Source organism: Crassostrea angulata, chromosome 2 (assembly GCF_025612915.1).
Source record: "Crassostrea angulata isolate pt1a10 chromosome 2, ASM2561291v2, whole genome shotgun sequence".
NCBI lineage: Eukaryota > Metazoa > Mollusca > Bivalvia > Ostreida > Ostreidae > Magallana > Magallana angulata.
In genome coordinates, this window is record NC_069112.1 from 72695924 (window position 1) to 72718510 (window position 22587).

The following is a 22587-nucleotide window of genomic DNA, read 5'->3' on the forward strand; positions in this document are numbered from 1 at the left end:
CCGATTTATAATTTTATAGACTATGCTGAAAATTGAACATGTGTGTAATGGAATTACACATAAAACTTAATTTAGGTAATTAATTGAAAAAAATACTTGGTTTTACAAGTTATACACTTATATGCATAACTCTGTGTTCTGAAATTGTACTAAGCGAGAATGTTTTAAGAATGTTTTGATAAATCTATCAGACTGTCTGTCTGTTTGTGAAAATTTCATCCAGGCTAAACCTCTGTTTTAGAGAGATTTTGTTTCCAATATTTCAGAGCCCGATTTTTAAAATCCTATTATAATGATTATAGTTCATATTCTTTAGGGTCCAATGTCTCATAAACTAGAGATGACCATATCACCATATTTTCATAGTGGCAGTGGTTTACCACTTGTAGATGACTCTGAAAATTTCAGCCCTCAGGGTAGGGGCCCTTGATGTTTCAGGGACCGATGTTTAAAACCCCATTATAATGATTGAATAGTGTTCTGTAAGTGGGGATTCGAATCTCATATTCTAGAGTTGACCACTTAACCATATTTTCATAGTGATAGTGTTATACCACTAGTAGATGACACTGAAAATTTTAGCCCTCATGCAGGGTAGGGGCCTTTGTTGTTTTCGAGCCCGATGTTTGAAATCCAATTTTAAAGAAAATGTATTTTTAGGGCCCCATATCTCAAAAACTAAAGATGACCACATGAACATATTTTTACGGTCATTTTAAAGTAAAAACATCATTTAAAAATACACAATCGCTCATATATTTCCTTATCAAAATGATTAAAAATTACGTTTAATTCAGCTTTTCTTTTTTAAGAACAATATATATATAGGATCTCTCATGATTTGCGATGGTATATGATTTTTATCCAACGAGTTGTGTGTTTTCTATCCCCGAGCCTTGGCGAGGGGATAGAAAACACACAACGAGTTGGATAAAAATCATATACCATCGCAAATCATGAGAGATTCTTTTTATCACATGTTTTACGAAGTATTTTGTTAATCCCAACTTTTTCTGTAAAAATTGTGATTGTGAGCCGCACAACACATTATTTACAACACGTCAACAACGTTACGCATGGAAAAAAAGTTCCTTAAAGTATAACAAACATACATTCATTTTCGAACATTTTTTTTTATGAATTCATGACAAATAACTGAAACAACATTAAATGTTTAAAATTTATATCTCAACACCCCTCAACTGAATTAATTATTTACTTTTTCATTCTACGTCAATCAACCGTCTAAACCTACGTAATGATTAACTATGACGTCACGTGGCGTAAGAACACACAGTGGAATATCAAAAATTTATCCCATGAGTGATATCCACCGTATATTGGGATAAACATGTGATAAAATATGATTTAAATTTGGCCCCCATAATTCGCAATTCTTTAAAGTGTTTTGGGTACAATAAAATGTTATGTTATTTTTTAGAAGAGTTGATTTAAAATATATGTTTTACCTATTCATTTGATTTTATTTGCACTCACTTGCAGTGTATGACGTCAGAAGTGACGCTATTACTACAATTCAATCAAAATTAGTTAAAAATTGACATTTTTCTAATCCGTTTACGAATGGGAAATATAGGGCGCATACTTGAACAAAGATAGTTTTGTTACTTATTAGTCTTGGCTATATATATATATATATATATATATATATATATATATATATATATATATATATATATATATATATATATATATATATATATATATATATATATATATTTATATATATATATATATATATATCTGATTAAAATATTTTGTTTGTTCAAGCATGCACTCTATGTTTTTTGAAAGAAAAACTGCTTGAAAACAAGCTGTTTTATGCTAAAATTGCAAAAATGGCGGGAAACGGTTGTCTTTACGATGTCATATTTCTTAAATGTGAGCACTTGAATCAAAATGAACATTATGTATAAACATCACATATATATCTGTACAAAGAAGAAAAAGAATTGAAGTAAAACGACGATGTTCATATTAGGAGGGGGGGGGGGCATCTTAAGCGCCCAAATTTTATATAGTCCAAAGTTTACGAACAAATATTTTTAAAAAGGGACGCGGGTAAATTAATTATTCTTCAAAACATTTAATCAATTCATAAGATGACTAATGATATAATACATAACTAGATAAATAAATCAATAAACTTTTATTCATAAAAGGAGCAACCGAAAATCAAAAATAAATAACCAACCTAAGCGCATACATGTATACGACTTTTTTTTACTTGTTAATTGATTAGAAGACCAAGCTTATATTTAAAAAAAAAAATAAGTTAGCCCATTACAATAGATATGTTGGTTTTAGGGGGGGTTGAGGTTTTTTTTAAAATTACCCTAGTTTCATTGTTCGAAGAAATATGCTACACAAGTAAATCTTTATTGCAAAAATATGAAACAAATAGTATTATACGATTTTTAGGTAAGTGAATCGTTACGGTATATCTTCATTTATATGGCATCGTTTTCAAAATTGTATATTTATAAATCACGTTGCAAACTTAAAAGTGGAAAAATTAGCAAATAGTGAGTGTAAATATATACATAAGGTTAGTTCACGCTCCCTTTCACATTTTCCAAAGTAACCAGCAAAGATACCGACATTGTTCTGGTTGTGAAGACATTCCATTTTTTTAAACAAAATGTTTACATCATAAAATCTCGCGTTTCGTAAAAAATGTGCTAAAAAATATAATATGCGTAACTTTAAAACAAAATTGTAAACACAAACTTTTCACACGCTTTTAATATATAATCAATTAATATACCCCTTACCCATGATTTAGAACCCCATCAATCAAAATAAAACTAAAACATTTCAGTTCTCATCATATCATTGCACCCTGTCTCCCGTTTGATATTTAGAAGAAGAAATATATAATTGTTTTTTTTAAGATCGTCAATTCGAACGGTATTATTTTAAATTTAATAGCCTTTTAGACGAAGGAAGTATACATTTCCACTTTTTATTCCCTTCCTCTACAAAATTATAAGTCAAGATTGGTCAGTTAGTTCCCTCGGAGAAGCTTATACAGAGATGGTAATACATTGGAAAATTAAAGTTCCAAACCAGCGTATTTTTACTCAAATGTGTTATCACGTGTTGTTAATGTCGAAGTCGAAATTGTAGATAAGCATCGATTACATGAAAAAGATTCGAGGTATTCCGAAATCCGTGTAAAACGTGTTCCAAAAAGGTGTAAGAACAGTGAAATAAACGATGATGACACATGAATGTTATGGAGACGCGTGCCTTAGATCATATTTGGGGTTTAAAAAACCATGTAATACTATTTTATTCTATGTGTTAATAAATGCCATTATTACCCATTTTTATGAGAAATTAATATAATATCAATTATTGCAAATTATTGCCACGAATGGTCCGCCATATACATATGGCCGAAATGTAAAAAAAAAGGGGGGAAAATCCACTATTTAGTAGGTTTTCCGTGGGGGTAATATGGCTATAAAAAGGGGGAAAGCCCACTATATAGTCAGCTTTCCTGGGGGGGGAAACTGCTATATAGCCATTTTTCAAGGGGGAACAACTGCTATATAGCCATTTTTCAAGGGGGAACAACTGCTATATAGCCATTTTTCCGGGGGGGAAAATCGCTAGGGGGAAAAGGCACTATATAACACCGGGTTTAAATTTTGTGTATCACATTGTTTATCTGGGTCAGCGCAGATTTAATGTTTATGTTTCGGATGAAATTGGAAACCTATTTAAGATAATAATGTCGAAAACGTAACTGAATCAACTTTATCTTACAATGTACAAACAAATACTGAGTCAAATTATTACGAAGTGGTATCCTTTTTAACCATTTCCTATAATGGTGACAAATTTTACTCTAAATCTGTCTTTGGGATCGGCTTCGGCCGATCACTATTGTGTCCATATGAGGCATCCGGCAAATACTTCTACGTGCGCACACATTCCGCTTCCATAAGTAGTTCTTATAAAAACTTGAAGTCTGGTTTAGTAGTTATATAACATTTTACTCAGTTTTATTTTAATTCATTTACCTTAAGAGATGCAAACATACAAAAAATACAGTTCGACCTTTTAATTCAAGAATGCACATTTTGTCTCACGCGTAAGAATTTCGATCGAAAGATTCATTCAGTAATGCAGTTGACCTCGATGAACTGACCTCAATCATAAAAAGATGCTCCATGAACTGACCTCGATCGATTGATGTTGCATAATAGAAGCTAGGAGGACGGCTTGATTTATAAACAAGATTACGTTATAATGCGACCTCAATAACAAGTTATGATGGCATTCAATGTTTTTCAGTCGCATTAAATTATTTGAATACAAATTATTCTTTCTATACGTGTTAATGCTCTTTGAAGAGCCCTACTCAGTATTCTGAAGAAGATACATTAACATTTAATAATTACGTTAAAGATATAACACTAGACAAGGAGTTTACGAACGGTTTTTTCCCAAATTTATTTCGAAATCCAATTTGTTGACGGTTTATAATGATGAAATTATGATCTACATATTCAAAATATTCTATATTTTGTAAAAATACAGTACTTTAGTTATTTTACATCAAACTGATCATGTTGACTGCTTCTAGCTATCTATATATCATTATTGCCGATCATTCCTTTAAAAGGAATACTTGTTGAACAATAAAACGAACATTGATAAATACAGCATACAAGAAAGATTTCAAAATAAGTCTGTGTCATGTGTAACTCTAGCAGGCATCTTATCTATTTGTTTTTTGTTTTTTGTTTTTTTTTTATTTCGAAAGAGGCTGTAGACAAGAAGACCCACCGCGGTTTATAGATATCCAACAAGGTGCATATAGATGTACACAGTCACCTAAATATTTCCACCCCCTTTCCCTCCTCATTCCTTTTTTTCCAGGGGAAAGGGGGGGGGTTATTCCTGGATTTCATCCATAATCTATATTTCGGCTGATGTTCCATTGATATATAGTCAATTAAATGATCTAGCTACACTTCAAAAAAGAAAGACATTAATCATCGGTTCCACACCAATAAACAAGAAAAAAAAGGCCTAGAAGAGAAAAAGGAAAAGAGAACAGGTAAAAAAGGATGGATGAGGGGGCGGGCGGTCAATGTATATACATGTACATATCCCTATAGCTTTGCGAAAAATGTGATTCTGGTTAAAAGGCAAATTTTAAGATGAATCTGAAATGTAGATGTACCGTACAGTAAACGCTCGTGAGTGCTGGGATGTCTTTCCGATTATGTAATATGAAATAGGCTGTTTCACAGTTCCTCCATATACGTGTATTTGGCTACACCCCCCCTAAAAAAAACAACAACAAACAAAAACAAAAAACCAAACAAACAAACAAATAAAAAGATATATATTTTAAAAAATTTAAAAATTTAAAAAAAAATGAATAATAAAAAAAAATTAATAAATCGTTTTGTGTCGATTTAATTAATTTCAATGAAAATCATTCCAGGCCATGTGGTCAAGAATGCTAGCATCCATTTTTTTTAAATCGGGCTCGGAATTACAGGGGAAAATGTCAATAGTTTCAGAACAATCGAAGTAAGTATTGATTTTATCCCCCTGTTTTCAATGATAGAACCATTTATTATCATCAGGCAAATTGATTTTGAATAAGAAAAAATAGGAAATTTTCTATCTTAAAATGTAACAAATCTAGGCTATGATGCAGGGGGGGGGAATTTTTTTTCCCGAATTTGTTCTATAGAAACGTAATGTCTACTGCGAAATGGACACAGACCACAATTATTTTTCCCTCTTATTCCTTTATAAAACAAAAATTCATATAAAAAATTCCACCGGCTCAAATCTATTCAAATTTGGCATAATGACAGACAAACATTAGTCCAACAACATTTCCAAAGGACAGGAAAATCAATCGAGAGGGGGCTGAGATATGGCCCCTACAATAACCCCTACCCTGCAATATCCACTTTCACTTCGGAATATTTGTAAACATTGGCCTCTTTACACCCTTCCTATTGCGCCTTTAAAGATCGATTTTCCCAATTATTTTTAGCTAGTATTTTTTTTCAAACCTTCTTCTTTCCATCCATGCCCTAAAAGACGCCAAATTCGCCCATTTAGCACCCCTGGGAATTTTTGGAAAAAAACATACATTTTTAGAATAGAACTACTTGACTGATCAATGGGCACAGGGTAAAAATAGTGGTATGTGACCAAATTAAAGCTCAGTGAATGTGATTTCCATCTAACCATGTCATTACAGGAAATGGTTTCTACGACAATGGTCTCAGCTAGAACGTCAGATGTGCCAGGCCTCAACTTTAATCAGCAATGGAGGATAATATAAGAGAAGAGGGTGACAAGGATGGTAAAACACATCCACCATTTTCCGGAAAAATAAAGAAAAGTGAAATAAATAGAGTTCAGTCGTCTGCTTGTGATTCAGATTCTGGTGAATGTCATTGTAAGAGCAGCCACACAAGGGAAGGACTCAGGAGAAAGTCCTGGAGAGGATCGAAATATTCAAAAGGGGAAATCCAAGAAAACTCCCACAATTCCTTGCTCTTCCTCCTTCTTCAGACCTGTGACTTTATGTCGGGGCTACACTATGCCATTCCGTTCTTGTCGGACCGACTGAGATCCAGTCTATTAAACAGACTACGCTGTCATTCAGAACCCAGGGACATAGGTATTGAATACTGTGGAATCATCATTGTTCGTGGTGGGGGACCAATGTTCGTGCCTTTCGTGGGTAACCCTTGCCCACAAAATTACATCCCCAATTAACAAGCATCGCCAGTATTTATGTTATGTTTATAAGTCGGGCTCGACATTCTATTATTCCCTTTTTGTGTATTGCTTATGTTCACCGCCGTTTTCTGAATAAACGTGTTGTGCTAATACTCCGGAGTTCGGTGTGTACTGATTGGCGTGGTGGCAGCGGATTCGTCCTACGTCTCAGAGAGGAAAATAAAATCCTGCACCCGAGGAACTAAGAGGTGTTCTTATATAACTCTGTGAAGAATTCAACGCACAACGGTGAGGTAAATCATGACCACTGTTCGCGCGCCAAAACAATGGCCTCTCGGAAAAGACGAGACTATAAATACATTTCAAAATTGGAAGCAGAACATTTTATATACACTTTCCCTCGATCCAAACTTCGCCCCTTTCTTGGTAGGCAACTTCCAATGGCAAAAGAAATCAAAGAACGCTCCGTACCGCGGTTTTACCGACGATGGAGAAGATGTGGCCGAACGAAAGCGAAAAACAAAAGAACAAAAAGCAACTTTGTTAGAACTAATGTTAGGGCAGATAGCGAATTACTGCCCATTAATCTCTAGAAATTCCATAGTGGATAAATCGACCTCAATGGAAGAAGTCTGGCAAAAAATACGATTGCATTACGGTTTTCAGTCCACCGGCGCACATTTCATTGACTTCACCAACATCAAGTTAGAACCAGGAGAGAAGCCAGAAGACTTGTACCAAAGGCTAGTGTCATTCGTGGAAGACAGTCTACTGAAACATGGAGGTGGTATCTCCCATAACGGTGACCCTATTGATGAAGATGAAGAACTTACACCTACACTTGAAAATTTCATCGTACTAACGTGGCTGAGGCTTCTCCACTCCGACCTGCCAAGACTCGTTAAACAACGATACGGCACGGAACTACGATCACGAACTCTCACTTCCATCAAGCCTGAAATTTCACAAGCCTTACATTCATTATTGGAAGAAATTCACACCATGAATGATGCAAAAGTGATGAGATCGCAACTCCAACCGTTCACCAATTCTCCCAGACACCGACAACCACGTCAGGTACAACTTACCTCTCGTCCGTCGCTACCTAAGAAGTGCCCTCTGTGTAAGGAAGCAGGAAGACCAGATAACCACTTCCTCAGTAAATGTAAATTCCTTCCAGAACGCGATAGAAACTACCTTGCTAAGGCCAGACAAATCATAGGCTCTGATTCAGATGATGAAGAGGACCCCTCGTATCAAGAAGATCTACAGTCGACGGTTTGCTGTTCTCAACAAAAACCGACTCAAGCCTTTCGGGTACAGATCAGACAGTCCCCCTACTTGGACACATTTCATAAACACCACCATGTACGCCTAACCATAGATTCAGGTGCTACGGGCAATATGATACGTTTGTCTACCGCCGTGTTACTCGATGCGAAAATCCAAAACACATCTCAGTCAGCTCACCAGGCTGACGGTTCCTCTCCATTGAACGTTGTTGGTGAAACTAGACTGTTCTTCACTAGAGATGATCACTCATTGTACTTTGAAGGCTTGGTTGTTGACAACCTTGACGTTGACATACTAGCTGGAATTCCATTCATGGAGTACAACGACATATCAGTACGCCCAGCCAAGCGACAACTCGTAATTGGTGGACAACATACTTACCCATATGGTTCAAACTCCGCATCAGCTTCACAACACTCGATCCGCCGTGCTATAACAGTGCGTGCTGCGTCTACCACCACCATATGGCCAGGAGAGTACATCGAAATTAACGTTCCAAGCGATTTGGCTTTGCCTGACCAATGCTACGCCATCGAACCTCATCATCCTTCGCCAAATCTTAAAACTAGTGACAGTACTAAAATGTGGCCGTGTCCTGACATACTACACAGTGTTTCAAACAAAGTGAGGATTCCCAATCTCACTCCAGAACCACTTACAGTCAAGCGCCATGAACACCTTTGTCAGATCCGACCAGCCGTGATATCAGACAACATCACATTTGAAGTTGCCGAATCGTGCATTGGCTCCAAGAATAGTGAACAACAATTGCGCCCAAAGAAAACCCTGACAGCGAAGAACAGTGTACCTTACTCTTCTACAGTACAGTTGGACCCGCATAATGTTCTTACCAAAAATGACAGACAGGCGTTCCTTGACACTCTATCAGAATTTGACAATGTTTTTAGCCCGTCATTACCCGGTTACAACGGTAAAGCTGGACCGTTCCAAGCAACAGTTAACATGGGACCTGTATTACCTCCACAGCGCAAAGGAAGGCTTCCCCAATACTCGCGCAACCAACTCTCCGAACTCCAAGAACAATTCAATCTACTAGAGGAACAGGGCGTCTTTATACGTCCAGAGGAGATTGGAGTAACTGTAGAATATCTGAACCCATCATTTCTAGTCAAGAAACCAAATGGTGGATTTCGCTTGGTAACGGCCTTCGCAGATGTGGGTAGATACACAAAGCCACAACCATCCTTGATGCCCAATGTAGACGGTATTTTGCGACACATAGCCCAGTGGAAATACATTGCGGTATCAGATCTAACAAAATCCTTCTACCAAATCCCATTGTCCAAATCATCTATGAAGTACTGTGGTGTTGTGACACCGTTTCGAGGAGTGCGCGTGTATACCAGATCGGCCATGGGCATGCCTGGATCAGAGACCGCGCTCGAAGAATTAATGTGCCGCGTACTCGGAGACTTACTAGAGGAAGGCGTTGTTGTGAAACTAGCTGACGACTTGTACTGCGGCGGCAACTCACCTGAGGACCTCCTAAATAATTGGACAAGAGTCCTTGCCGCCCTTCAAAAATGCAATCTGAAACTGTCACCAACCAAAACCATCATAGCTCCAAAAACAACCAACATTCTCGGATGGGTATGGGAAATGGGCAAACTCAAAGCAAGCCCTCACAGGATAGCAACATTATCTAGTTGCTGCCCTCCTGAGAAAGTCTCTGGACTGAAGTCATTCATAGGTGCTGTGAAGGTTCTTAGTCGAGTCGTCCCTGGCTGTGCTTCTCTCATTGCCCCATTAGATGATGCGATCGCTGGACAGGATTCAACAAATAATGTCAGATGGACCGACGAACTACTAGCAAACTTCAAAACCGTACAAGACGCTGTTTCCTCCCATGAAACAATTCACCTACCACGCCCAAACGACATACTGTGGATTGTTACTGATGGTGCAGTTAAAAACCATGGAGTAGGTGCTACATTATATGCTACTAGAGATAACAAGCTACTTCTCTGTGGATTCTTCAGTGCGAAGCTCAGAGGAAGACAAGCCTCATGGATCCCCTGTGAAATAGAGGCACTTTCCATAGCCATTGCCGTAAAACACTTCAGTCCTTACATCATACAGTCCAGCAACAGAGTGTGCATTCTAACAGACAGCAAACCATGTGTCATGGCATTTGAAAAACTGTGTCGAGGTGAATTCTCTGTCAGTCCTCGAGTTTCCACATTTCTCTCCGTGATCAGTCGGTATCAACTATCTATACGCCACGTGAAAGGTGCCGCAATCTTACCATCTGATTTTGCAAGTCGTAATGCTCCGGACTGTGTCGAAGCAAACTGCCAACTATGCGCATTCATTCGGGAATCCGAAGATAGTGTGGTGCGCCAAACTTCCATCGATGAAGTCCTTAATGGTACCTCCAAGCTCCCTTTTACTGGACGATCCACTTGGCTAGCTATTCAAACTGAATGCCCAGACTTGCGTCGTGTTTGTGCTCACTTAAAGCAGGGTACCAGACCATCGAAGAAATTAAACAACATTCGCGACGTCAAACGATACCTACAAGTAGCCACTATTGCACATGATGGCCTCCTTGTTGTAAAAAGAGACTCGCCATTTTCTCCTACACGTGACTGTATTATTGTCCCAAGAAACGTCCTACATGGCATACTAACTTCATTACACGTTCAGCTGAACCACCCATCGTGTCACCAGCTCCGCACAGTGGTAAACAGATATTTCTTTGCCTTAGACATGGATAAAGCTGTTGAAATAGTCTCCGAAAACTGCTTCCATTGTGCTGCTTTACGTAAAGCGACACACACAGCAACAGAACAGACAACATCAGAGCCCCAAGTCGCCATAGGCGTCTCATTTGCTGCAGATGTAATGCGACGAGAAAGGCAATTCATCTTAGTCCTGCGTGAATGCGTTACTTCATATACATCTGCCATCATTATCGACAACGAAAGAAAAGATTCTCTCCGAGATGGCCTCCTTCGTCTGTGCATTGAACTCCGCCCCCTAGATGGCCCAAATGCTATCGTTCGTACAGACCCCGCACCAGGATTCCAGTCTCTTGTTGATGACCCTCTGCTCAGGAAGCATCGCATAATGATTGAAATTGGTCGCATCAAAAATAAAAACAAGAATCCTGTCGCAGAAAGAGCCATCCAAGAACTACAAGAAGAAATCCTTCGCCAGGATCCTATGCCAGGCTTCATAACGCCATTGCTATTGACTCTTTCCGTTGCCACGCTCAACTCTCGCATACGAAACCGTGGTCTCTCTGCACGAGAAATGTTGACCCAGAGGGATCAGTTCAGCAATATGCAGCTACCAATAAAGGACAGACAACTCATCGAACAACAGCATTCAAACCGCATTGAAAACCATGCACACAGTGAAGCCAGTAAAGCTCCTTTATCTGGGTTCAGACCAGAACCAGAAATCCATGTCGGGGATCTGGTGTACTTATACAGTGATCGCAACAAAACACAAGGACGCGATAGATACCTCGTGGTTTCTTGTGACCAATCATGGTGTAACGTGCGCAAGTTTAAGGGTAATCAGCTGAGAAAAGCATCTTATCGTGTAAGAAAGAATGAATGTTACAAGGTTCCTTGTGCCATCTCTTCAAGCCTCTATTCCGAACATCTTGCTAACATTGCGACATACTCCTCAGAGGAAGAGGATGAAAATCTTCCACGGACTCCTGAAGAGCCCCAACCTCCCAGCCTTCCAGATATACCTGATGAGATACGCTTACCCCCAGAGGAGGATATCTACCCAGAAGTAAGGGACGACGGAGTCACTCCTGATCTTCATTCTGACAACCACACTCCTGATGTACTTGATCAGCACACTCTCTCACAAACTCTCCCACATGTCGCTACCAAAGCAGTACCATCTCGTCCAGTCAGACAGAAAACCTTACCCTCATATTTACAGGACTATGAACTTTACTAGTTTTTTTGTATCAGTTTTTTTTGTAAGGGGCAGAATAATCCCCTATGGTTTGAAGGTAGTCTACCTTATGATAACCATTTATCTCTATGTCAAAAAAAAAAAAAAAAAAAAGAGACCACGCCAGTATTTATGTTATGTTTATAAGTCGGGCTCGACATTCTATTATTCCCTTTTTGTGTATTGCTTATGTTCACCGCCGTTTTCTGAATAAACGTGTTGTGCTAATACTCCGGAGTTCGGTGTGTACTGATTGGCGCATTTGTTTAATATTTATCAAAATTATCCCAAACTTGCTACCAATGAAATAATGTCCCCATGCACCAGGAAAATTTTGGCTATCCACGAACATTGACCTCCACAAATAAAAATGATTCCACATTACACTAGGGTTAAATGCAATTTACGTAGGCTAACTAGGCTTTTTCATACATTTATTTCCAATGTACTGAACACACTATTGGTATAATGCCATCTGTTTAGGCTGCTTGCTTCATTCCTTTACCAGTGATATACCGCTATAAATGATAAAGCAAATTATTATTTTACACTTATAAACCCCATCATGATCATTCATTGTTTAATTGTAGACGAGAGAAAAGTAGGAGAAGGCGTTCTAAGTTATGAAACTTGTGCCCAATCCCAATTGTATTTCTATACAATAAAAATATTTTCAAATCGGTTGTAGACCACAACCGTTGTGATTTGAAAATATTTTATTGTACAAAAATACAATTGGGATTGGGCACAAGTTTCATAACTTAGACCGCCTTCTCCCAGTTGAAAATATTTTTATTGTGGCACAACGGCATCACAATTCTCTCTGTCTCTCTGTCCTTCTCTCTTCAATTTGCTCTAAAAATCTACGGGACCGAGAAGGTTGCGATTTTGTGTTTTTTGTTAATAATTCCATCCAAAACAGAAATAGTAAATTATTTAATGATTGGAAACATATTCTGATATTGTCTCTTTGATCCTCTGCTCAGGTTAGAGGTTTGGATTTTAATTTATATTTGCAGTATTCATCAGCAGACATATTTGAAATGAAAAAAAAGTTGAAAATGTTTTGAGTTTTTATAAGTTAAACATTACCATTCATCACCTTGTTAAAAGAGAACCCTAAAACTATCTACAGTGTTTAGCTGGTGTAATTCACTCTGTGAAACTATTCTTTCAATACTTTGCATGTTGTAAGACTTCATTATATCCTCTTAAATATTTTGTCATATCATACATATAATCATAAGATGGTACTGTCCTTTTTCATGATTAGGATCTGAATTCTTTCAGGAACGAATTGTGTCACTGAGCATGCTCCACAGACCAGGGTTTTACGGAATGAGCTGAGTGACTCGGACAGCAGTAGTGAACGGTACGATCTCCCAGAAATCCCACGACCTCAGACCCAACAATTACCTCCTCGTTGTCATGACAACCTGAGTAAACAGACCCCTTTGCCATGCCCATCAGCCAATAAAGACAAGGCTAGCTCTTCTCTTCCAGCTGTGAAAAATGTACTGTGTTGTCAGAAAGATTCTGAGAGTCATTCACAAACTGCAGTCATGGATTTGAAATATTCAGAACAAGATAAGAGGATGGGTTTTTGTGGAGGTTGCTCTGTACAGCAGGGAGGTATAAGGAACAGCAACCAGGGATCATGTGACCATCTTGATGAATCATGCTCATGTGTCACGGACAATCGTGATGAATCTAGTGATATAAATCATGGCGACAATGATATATGGCATGATTGTGTGGAGGGCGCTGTTTGCTCCTCTAGGGAGCCAAGTGTTGAGGGTAATCATGAGGAATCTTGTCATGAAAATCGTGGTGGCAATGATATGTGGCATTGTGTGGAGGGTGTTGTCCTTTCCGACGAGGATGAGGACATTGAGGCGGCAGTGAATCGCCTAGCGGAGGATGTGGGGAAATACAACTTCCTGGAACATTTGAATCTTGATCATCTTGATGAAGAAAATAAGGTGTGTTTGTAAATGATTAAACCGATAAGCTTAATTGATTGAGATTTTATTGTAAAATTTAATTATTTTCAAACAAAGTGTGCAGTAACATATAAGATATTTAACAAATTTGATCTAAACTGGTGGATTAGTGTGTGTAATATAGGTTCAGTACTTCCATACTCCTACTAACCCTTGCAAGTGGGTTAACCTTCTAGCTCAGTTGGTAGTGCGTTGGTTTTTTAACTAAAGAGTATGGATTTTAGCCTATTTGTGAACCTTGTCCTATTCTACTGTATACAGGGAAATATTCGCCCCAGTTTTATTTTCACCCTTTTCGCCCTTGTTGCCAGCAGGCAAATTTAAGACTGGGCATATTCCAGTGCCTCAAATTATCTCCCTTTAAACACAACTGTGTCTGCATACATGGGCAAATTTAAGACGGGACGAAACTGTATGCAAATTGAAGGTGGAAAATTACACGGGGCAAAAAATAACCCTATATTCAGTATTATAAAAGAGAATCCATGATATTTGTTCCATGTTTACAGGACAATAGTGGTAAATCATGCGGCAGTGACAGTGATGTGTGGTATCAGTTTGTGGAGGGCGGTGCTGGGTTGGACGTTGGACTTGCCGCCTGTTCTGACGATGACCCAGATTTGGAGGCTGCTGTCAACTGCCTCGCGGAGCAAGTAGAGAATATCAGCTTCATTGAACATGAACTTAATAAAGCAGAAGATGAGGTTTGTATGACTATTTAAAACAAAAGAGTTTTAAACAGGCTGGGTGGTTGACAAAATTAACCACCCGATCTTTAGATTTTCAGATATGATTTGACAGAGTTCTTCATCTTAAGGAGATTAATATAGCCTAGAAATGGCCTTGATTATCCAGTCCTCATAAATACTGTTAATGCTTAACATTTGGTTGTGTATTCATGTATTATAATACTGTAGAAGCGGCATTTCTCTGTCAAATTTCTTGCAGAAAAACATTTAATAAATACAGAAAGAACTAGATATAAAATGAAATATAGTCTAATTTGTTGAAAAATCTTTCTTCCTTAAATCATACAAATATGCTAAGTATGGTATATTTACTGTACAGTATGTAAATATGAAACAAAAAATCAGTACCGGTAATTGGATTTTGTAAAAAACAATTCATCCAAATACATGCAGGAACTTATGACTGCTGACTAGATTCATCTTTACTACATTCATTAAAATCTAATGGATTCATACTAAATTACTAAATCTTTTGTCTATTGAGTAATAATGATTTTGACATAGTCCCTGAAACTCAACAGATTCATTTGTTTTCTATTTTTAGATTTCCAGTGATGCCTCCTCTGAGACGATCCCTGACCTATTTTCGAGTCTGAGCTCAGACAGCTGTCAGGCTGATGACGAGTTTGAATGTGATTGCGGGCACTGTGTTGGCTCAGGTCAGAGTCACCATGACAATGTCCTTGACCTTGATTGGCAGACAGCTGACAGACTGGAGAGCTCTGGAAGGGAAGATAACTCTAGTCCTGAAAGGTTAGTGTAAGGGCTTAAATACATTGCATTGAAATATTTCTGATTTCATTGCATATTTTACACAATTTAGTAGAACAAGTTCTAGAACTTATTTGCACTCTTCCTAAAATTAAACAAAATACCATAAATGAATGAAGGCCTGACTTTCTACATTATTTTAGATAACAAATTCATCTTTTTGAGCATTCCTGCCCATATGAGCAGCTTGAACTTTTTTAATACATGCAAAAATTAAAGCAATCTTCCTTGCAATTTTAATTCTTTTTGTGTAAATTACATCTATATTCTTATCAGTGAATCCCCCATTTTTCCAACTAATTGAATATCTCAATCTACAGAATCCCTGTTGGCTCTGTGACCTCTGAACCAGAGGATGATGACATTGAGGAGGGGGTTTATCAGATCAGCCTACTGCCACCACTGGATTCACACCAGCTGGAGGCCATGTTTGAGGTATTAGTGATAGGGCAGTCATCTAGAGGAGGGGGTTTATTAGATCAGCCATTTCTTCTCATAGAACTAGCTTTGTATAAGATTTTAAATCAAAAGTTATACTGCAGCAATACCTGAGGTTTAAATTTTGATGAAAGATAACGACCATTCCCAAATTGATGTCTAACTGTCTATGAAATTTATCAAACCAGTATACTTCCATAGTCAGTCAGTAACAAACCTTGATAAAAGTAATATTGTCTTGGCAAATTCAAGATGCAGTGAAACCGTTTGCAAGTGTAGCGAGGCGTAAAAAAAAACCTGAGGCAGAAACTTACCCTGTTCATACTATATTATGTCTGCTCCAAGGGGGCTTAGTAAATGAGAAACACATATTAACAGTTTTCAGTATTTATGAAAATATGGTTTGTACAGAATGATGTATTTTTGTTCCTGCAGACAATGATTGCCCAGCTACAGGAGATAAATCTTGGGGGTGGGGAGGAACAGGCTCCACCCCCCGCCTCAGTATCTACCATTGAGAGCCTTCCTTCCAACCCAGTCACGGACCAGCAAATCGGTATCACCTATTCATACACATCAAATCTATAGTCAAACTTTGTTATCTCTAACTAGATGGGACTGTTTGAAAACTTTGAGATATTCAAGTATTCAACATGTTCAAGATATCGAGGGTAAAATACTTTAAAAAAAAGGGGGTTGTGACTTACATATCACTTCGCAACATCCATTGTATTCAATATATCAGTGTTTGAGATATCGAAGTTCAACTGTATCTGTAATGTTATTTAGTGTGCAGGTGTTTTTTTTTACGCAGAGGTGTTATTTTTTTTAATGGTTATACAGTACTGTAAAGTTTACATATAACATTGTATATTTGGCGTGTATCATATTTGGCAAAAAAAAGTTGGTGTGGATTGGATTTAGTTTAATCCTGAGTGTGCCTATTCCTTCACATATATGCATTGCATTTAGCGATGAACTTGATTTAGCGGTTGACGCGTCCCACTAAAAGCGCTAAATAGAATACACAACCAAATATAGTACGTTAACTTTACAGTAATATTTATTATATAATTGTTAGTTAATTAGGATGCTGTAAATTTCTTTTATTACACGAGTACCTAATTCTGCGATCCCGCTGTTTTGTATCAAATCGCAAGAATATAAAATCACAAACACGGAACATTTATCCATATTTTCTATAGTTATCAACTATCAGAAAATAATTGCGAGGTTTTAAAGTCCGCGAGAGATGCTTCTTGCAATTTTATGCTATATATTAATTTCTTTGCGTTTAATTAGGAATTCACAGTATAAGAACCTTGTATATGGGGATTTTATACATGTAGTGTAATTTTATTGGTAAGATGCCCATTTAGATGAAAAGATGTACTGAAAAATTTGGAAATGAATATGTGAAATTATATAAGTTCCTCATATTTTAATTTGTATGTATCATGCATTTTGATACTATAGTCCTTCCCAAAATATTTATGCTGCACATTTGGACAATTTTTAATAAGAATACACATACCTGTGAAAGAAGTGCAATTGAAATCATTGAAAGGGAAATTTTCCAAGATAACTTCAATAATATATTATCATTTTTCCCTCGTTGAAATTCACAGGAGCGAAATCAGATTTCCTATGGAGATTTAAATTGGGGAATGTTGACATCTTTTTTCCATTCGGAAGTCACTTGGAATAACTCGCAAAGTCTGAGAGGAAATCTCAATCTAATTAAAAGTAGATGTTTGATCCGCTCCTGATAGATCGCTTTGTGTAGCAATCTATAAGGAGCGGATCAAAGGTCTAATTTTAATTAGGTTGTGCAAAATCCCTTCAGACTTTCTATTTTTAGGCATGTATTGAAACATGATAAGCTAGAGGGGGCATCTCAAAAGGGAAATCTTGGGATTTTTTCATGCTATTGAGTGAACATTATGTGAATCAAGGGGTATTTATAAATATCGAATAATTTAAGAAAATATGCAGCAAAAATATCTTTGGACAGACGATAGTATGACTGTATAAAATTGTATAATGACACTTAAAATATATAAAAAAGCTATGATACCAATTTTTTTTTCTATTCATAACTCTCAGAAAAAATTGTTCACTATTTTATGTATTACGTTATTTATTAGTGACCTTCATATTACAGATGACCTTGCCCCCTGCTCTATATGTCTGTCCTCTTTTGTTGTCATGGATACCAGTTCCCATCTTCCGTGTAACCATTTGTTTCATCTCCACTGCATCCAAGCTTGGCTGGCCAAGGTAAGAAGTACAGTAGGTACACAAAACAACCTATCTATGTTTTGACAAAACCATTTTATCCTATAGTTACCTTGAAAATTATCTAAATACTAAAGTAGAACTATTTTTTAAAAAAATACAAGGATTTTTGTTGTTGTACTGGTTAAGTACTGTATCAATCTAAACAATTAGATATTACAGGTATTATTCCGAAATAAGAGGGAACCCAATTTAAGGAGTTTAATTCGGGTTGGCACAGTTTATGCTAAATCAACCACAAAGTGTTCTTTTAAAAAAGAGTTAAATGTACAAAACCAATTATTATTTTTAATTGGTTAGCTTATGAATTTTCTCCTTATACTTCAATTTACTACAGATTGTGCAGAAAACATTACACTTTGTACTCTCAATGACATTTAATCATAAAAAGAGATTGTCATGCAGAATGTTTTTACATCATAAAAGCATATGTATGCTAAAATTAAATTTTGTACATGTATATAACGTTTTGTGGTGTGTTGGTGACCTTTGACCCTTTTACAGTCTGCTACCTGTCCTGTCTGCAGACGTCATTTAGAGTCTCCAGGAAACAGCTAGTGAGCATGCCCAGTCTACAGGAAATGACATCATGATACCTCATAACCCCATCACTTTTGACATCGAAAATTAGTGAGAGAAAAATGCAAGAAGATTGTTGTATAACTCATGTTGTTACATGTACCAGTGGTTTATTAAGTGGTCTTGTTTCATGTAAAGCAATATTGCTTCATGCTGCTTTTTAGTTTTAAGTGGAACTAACAGAATTGTATTATACTGTATGTGTCTTTTCCAAATGTGGAGTTGACATTTACTCTAGGATTGGAAACAAAGGTCTTTACTTTCCAACATTCTTTCAATTTTTTTTTTTCATTTTTTTATTTTTTGCTTTTTATTACATAATATCAGCACTTATCTTTTAAAAATTGTTTTGTTATGTTTTTGTTTTATCATATTATTAATCATTTTTGTTTGAGTTATTTATATGAGAAGAATTCATTTTTTATGAATTAAAAGTGCAATATCATTTGTGATTAATTAGAAGCTTTGGTGTATATGCTTACTGTATATGTATATGCCAAGGGCACATATGCGGTAATAGCTTTTACAAAATCCTATTGTTTTAAAATTCATTCTCAAAATACAAGTAGGGTATATCAGCTTGTAAATGTATATGGTTTAATTTAGGGAGAAATATGTAACACTGTCATCTATATATATCACGTAAGCTTGAAAAATCTTCTGCAATCGAAAAAACATGGTATTATTTCTGCAGTTACTTGTTATGAGTAATGTTATAAATGATGTATTGCAAAATAATAAATCCTTTGAATGCTTTTACATCTATATGTTTCTGGAATCTGTCGTTGAATAATCAGGGATGTACTTGAATGTATAAATGTGTAACGGGATGGGAGAAATAATGACTGACCAGACCGGGATTCAAACACAGGCCCCCTGAATCTCTAGTCAGGTGATCTACCAACTGAGCCATCTGGCACTGGTATTTAAACTGGTCTGCCCGCCAAAAATGATTAACAACAAACATGGATGTTTAAATTATGAACAAAAAACAAAATGACAGTTTTAATAATCAACAGAGCAAAATGTAAATGGCAATTAACAAACTTATCCATTTTTAATATACTATTTTTTTATAATATTGGGGTAAATACATATTTGTTTACTCATGATACATAGACAAATCCACACTTTACAAAAGTTAAGTCCCTTGGTCGCTATCTTTTGGGGAAAACACATTGATTTCTCACAGTAGCCTTGTAGTTTAAAGGTTTATAACTTTGTCATCCGTTTCCGTTCTGTATTTTGATTGCCCCAAGTTTGGGCAACAAACATATTGAAGGAATAGACCAAATTCCAACAGATTTCATCACAGGACGCCCAAATACTTGGTTGCATAAAGGAAAAAGTTGGGTTTTCCCTTTTGACCTTTTTGGTTGACCCCGCAAAGGGAAACAACTTTTGCAAAGTGTGGATTGGACTGTTGTAGATTAACTTGATTCTGGAAAGTCAATAATTATTATTTAATGAAGTTGTTAACCGTCGCAATGTGGTGTACACTCCATGCTTTTTATATTTCTTTTTAGAGAAAAAAGGATACCTGTTATACTTGTATTGATTGTGGTATTGCATTCTTTATATGTCTTGTTCTGTTTTGATTTCATATCTTGTGCTATTATGTGATCTGATGTTAAAGCTTAGTTAGAATTTTTAAACTAATTGATAAATTTCCACTATATATATAATATATATAGTACCGATCAGACCCAACCTAACAGAAAGTAAACCCCAACTAAACCCTGGGTTTACTTTCTGGGTTTACTCCGGGTTTACTTCGGGCTTACTAGAGTGGACCCAGAGTAAACCCAAAGTAAACCCAGAGTGGACACAGAGAGTTAACCCAGTCAGAAATATACACCTGAAAGCAGACGCTAATTGTGTATTCGGAATATACAAAGGGTAGGAATTACAGGCAGTAGGATGACAAGACAAAATACTAGTCTGCTTCACACTCCAGTGCATACAGTTGACCTCAAAAGCAATTTCAAAGTAAACCCAAGGTAAACCCCGAGTGGACCCAAATTTTCAAAAAGTAAACCCCAAGTAAACCCAAAAAGTAAACCCGGGGTTTAGTTGGGGTTTACTCTGGTGTTAGGTTGGGTCTGATCGGTACTGTAATATATAAAGAATATAGTACTTTAGTTGTACTTGATCTTCAATGTGAAGGCGGGGGGGGGGGGGGGAGGTTATTAAACATCTGTGCTATTTCTGATTCATTTGGTTTCTACAATAGTTTATGAATTATGTATATAACATGCACAGTATTCACAGAAATAAAGCCATCACACTTGTTATTAATCTTTATTTATATTCAAGAAAAAAATCTTGTTAATTTTCAGTCACATTTTAAAAGCTAGCTATCGGCTGTGTGCTCGACAAATTACCCATAAGATCTTCATTAAATTTGTTGAGACTATGTCTTTAGCCTTATACTATTGTAACAGAGACACTTATTGCCTCTGCTGGGGTTTGAACCCTGGGGTTTGAACCCGGGTCCTCTGGCACGGCAGTCCAGCACTCTACCGATCGAGCTAAAGGGTTAAGCCACTAGCCAGAGCTAGTAGGAATGCCATATACCTGACTCTGCCACAGGATTATTCAGTGAAGTAGAAGTAAATTTGGGCATTTTTCTATGTTCTTATATAGAGATCTTCTTTTAAAGGAATTCAATTCAGTCTAAAAATGACCGCGACCATTGAGCCCGCCTAAATTCGTGATTAAAATAATGTGGACTTTTCTCAAGATTCAGTGAATATAATTATGTGGTTTGTTCAGAATATCTTGTTCAATATACATGTACTCTGTATGGGGCTCTCCTTTGTTGCTTTTTGAAAATATTTAAGTAATTGTACACACCTATCAAGGAATACAAATACAAATAATTTATTGGCACCAACACAGTTACAATAATTGACAAAGGTACAATATATGCATAAACAGAAGTATCGGGTTTTTTTACACATCAGTATGAAAGATATACATGTATAATTTTACATTACAAGGAGAGAAAATATGTCGGCATCCTACTCAGCTTTTTCCCCAAGCATTCACAAAAGAAAAACGAATGGTTGTGTGGGACGAATACCTATAGGCAAGGTTTCTTCATTTATTATACATTCCCTGTTTTCCTCGAGAAAATCAGAAATGTATTTCTTAGGGAGAATAAAAATTACAAGTTTGTCCATTTTTTATCATCTGTGAAGTAACACTATGCAAAGACTTTTCCAACAAATATCATCACCTACCGACGTTCATGTTTACAAATCTTAACAATTTTATGTAAAATCTGTGTAGAATTTTATTCATTGCTGCATCCTTCAAGTTTATTTATTACACATACAAAACATAATTATAGTGTTATATGAAGTGCAGAATAATTATATACAAACGTGTAAGAAAAGCAGGATGTACAAAAGAGAAACAGAAAAAACTATGTATTTTATATGGGTGTTACATAGGATGACCGACCAAATCATATTATACTAATATTTTACAAATTAAAGTACACATTTTCATAAAATTTATTTGGTTTAAATTTAAAACATAATGAAATTCATCGCCAATTTGATTAGCTTCACATAAGCCGCAGTTGCGGTCTTCACATGGAGTATTGTTCCACCTACCAATTTCTATAGGGAGATGATGGTTTGTAATAAGTTTCTTAAATTTCAATGTAGTAGTAGTAAATAGTCTTCACAACAAAAATTGGATTTAAAAATACGATATATAGCAGCTTTTGAGGCGCTATTTAGTTCACTATT

General features: G+C 36.5%; 1 protein-coding gene across 1 annotated transcript; it reads left to right on the plus strand.

The window, feature by feature from the left end:
* The first annotated feature begins 6312 nt into the window (after nt 1-6312).
* On the plus strand, nt 6313-19582 carry LOC128172341 (uncharacterized). Its single transcript, XM_052838143.1, has 8 exons — nt 6313-6691; nt 13279-13970; nt 14501-14695; nt 15285-15493; nt 15832-15946; nt 16385-16505; nt 18114-18229; nt 18752-19582. The coding sequence occupies exons 1-8, from the start codon at nt 6334-6336 to the stop codon at nt 18803-18805; spliced, it is 1860 nt and encodes a 619-aa protein (XP_052694103.1). The 5' UTR covers nt 6313-6333; the 3' UTR covers nt 18806-19582.
* Nucleotides 19583-22587: the final 3005 nt, after the last annotated feature.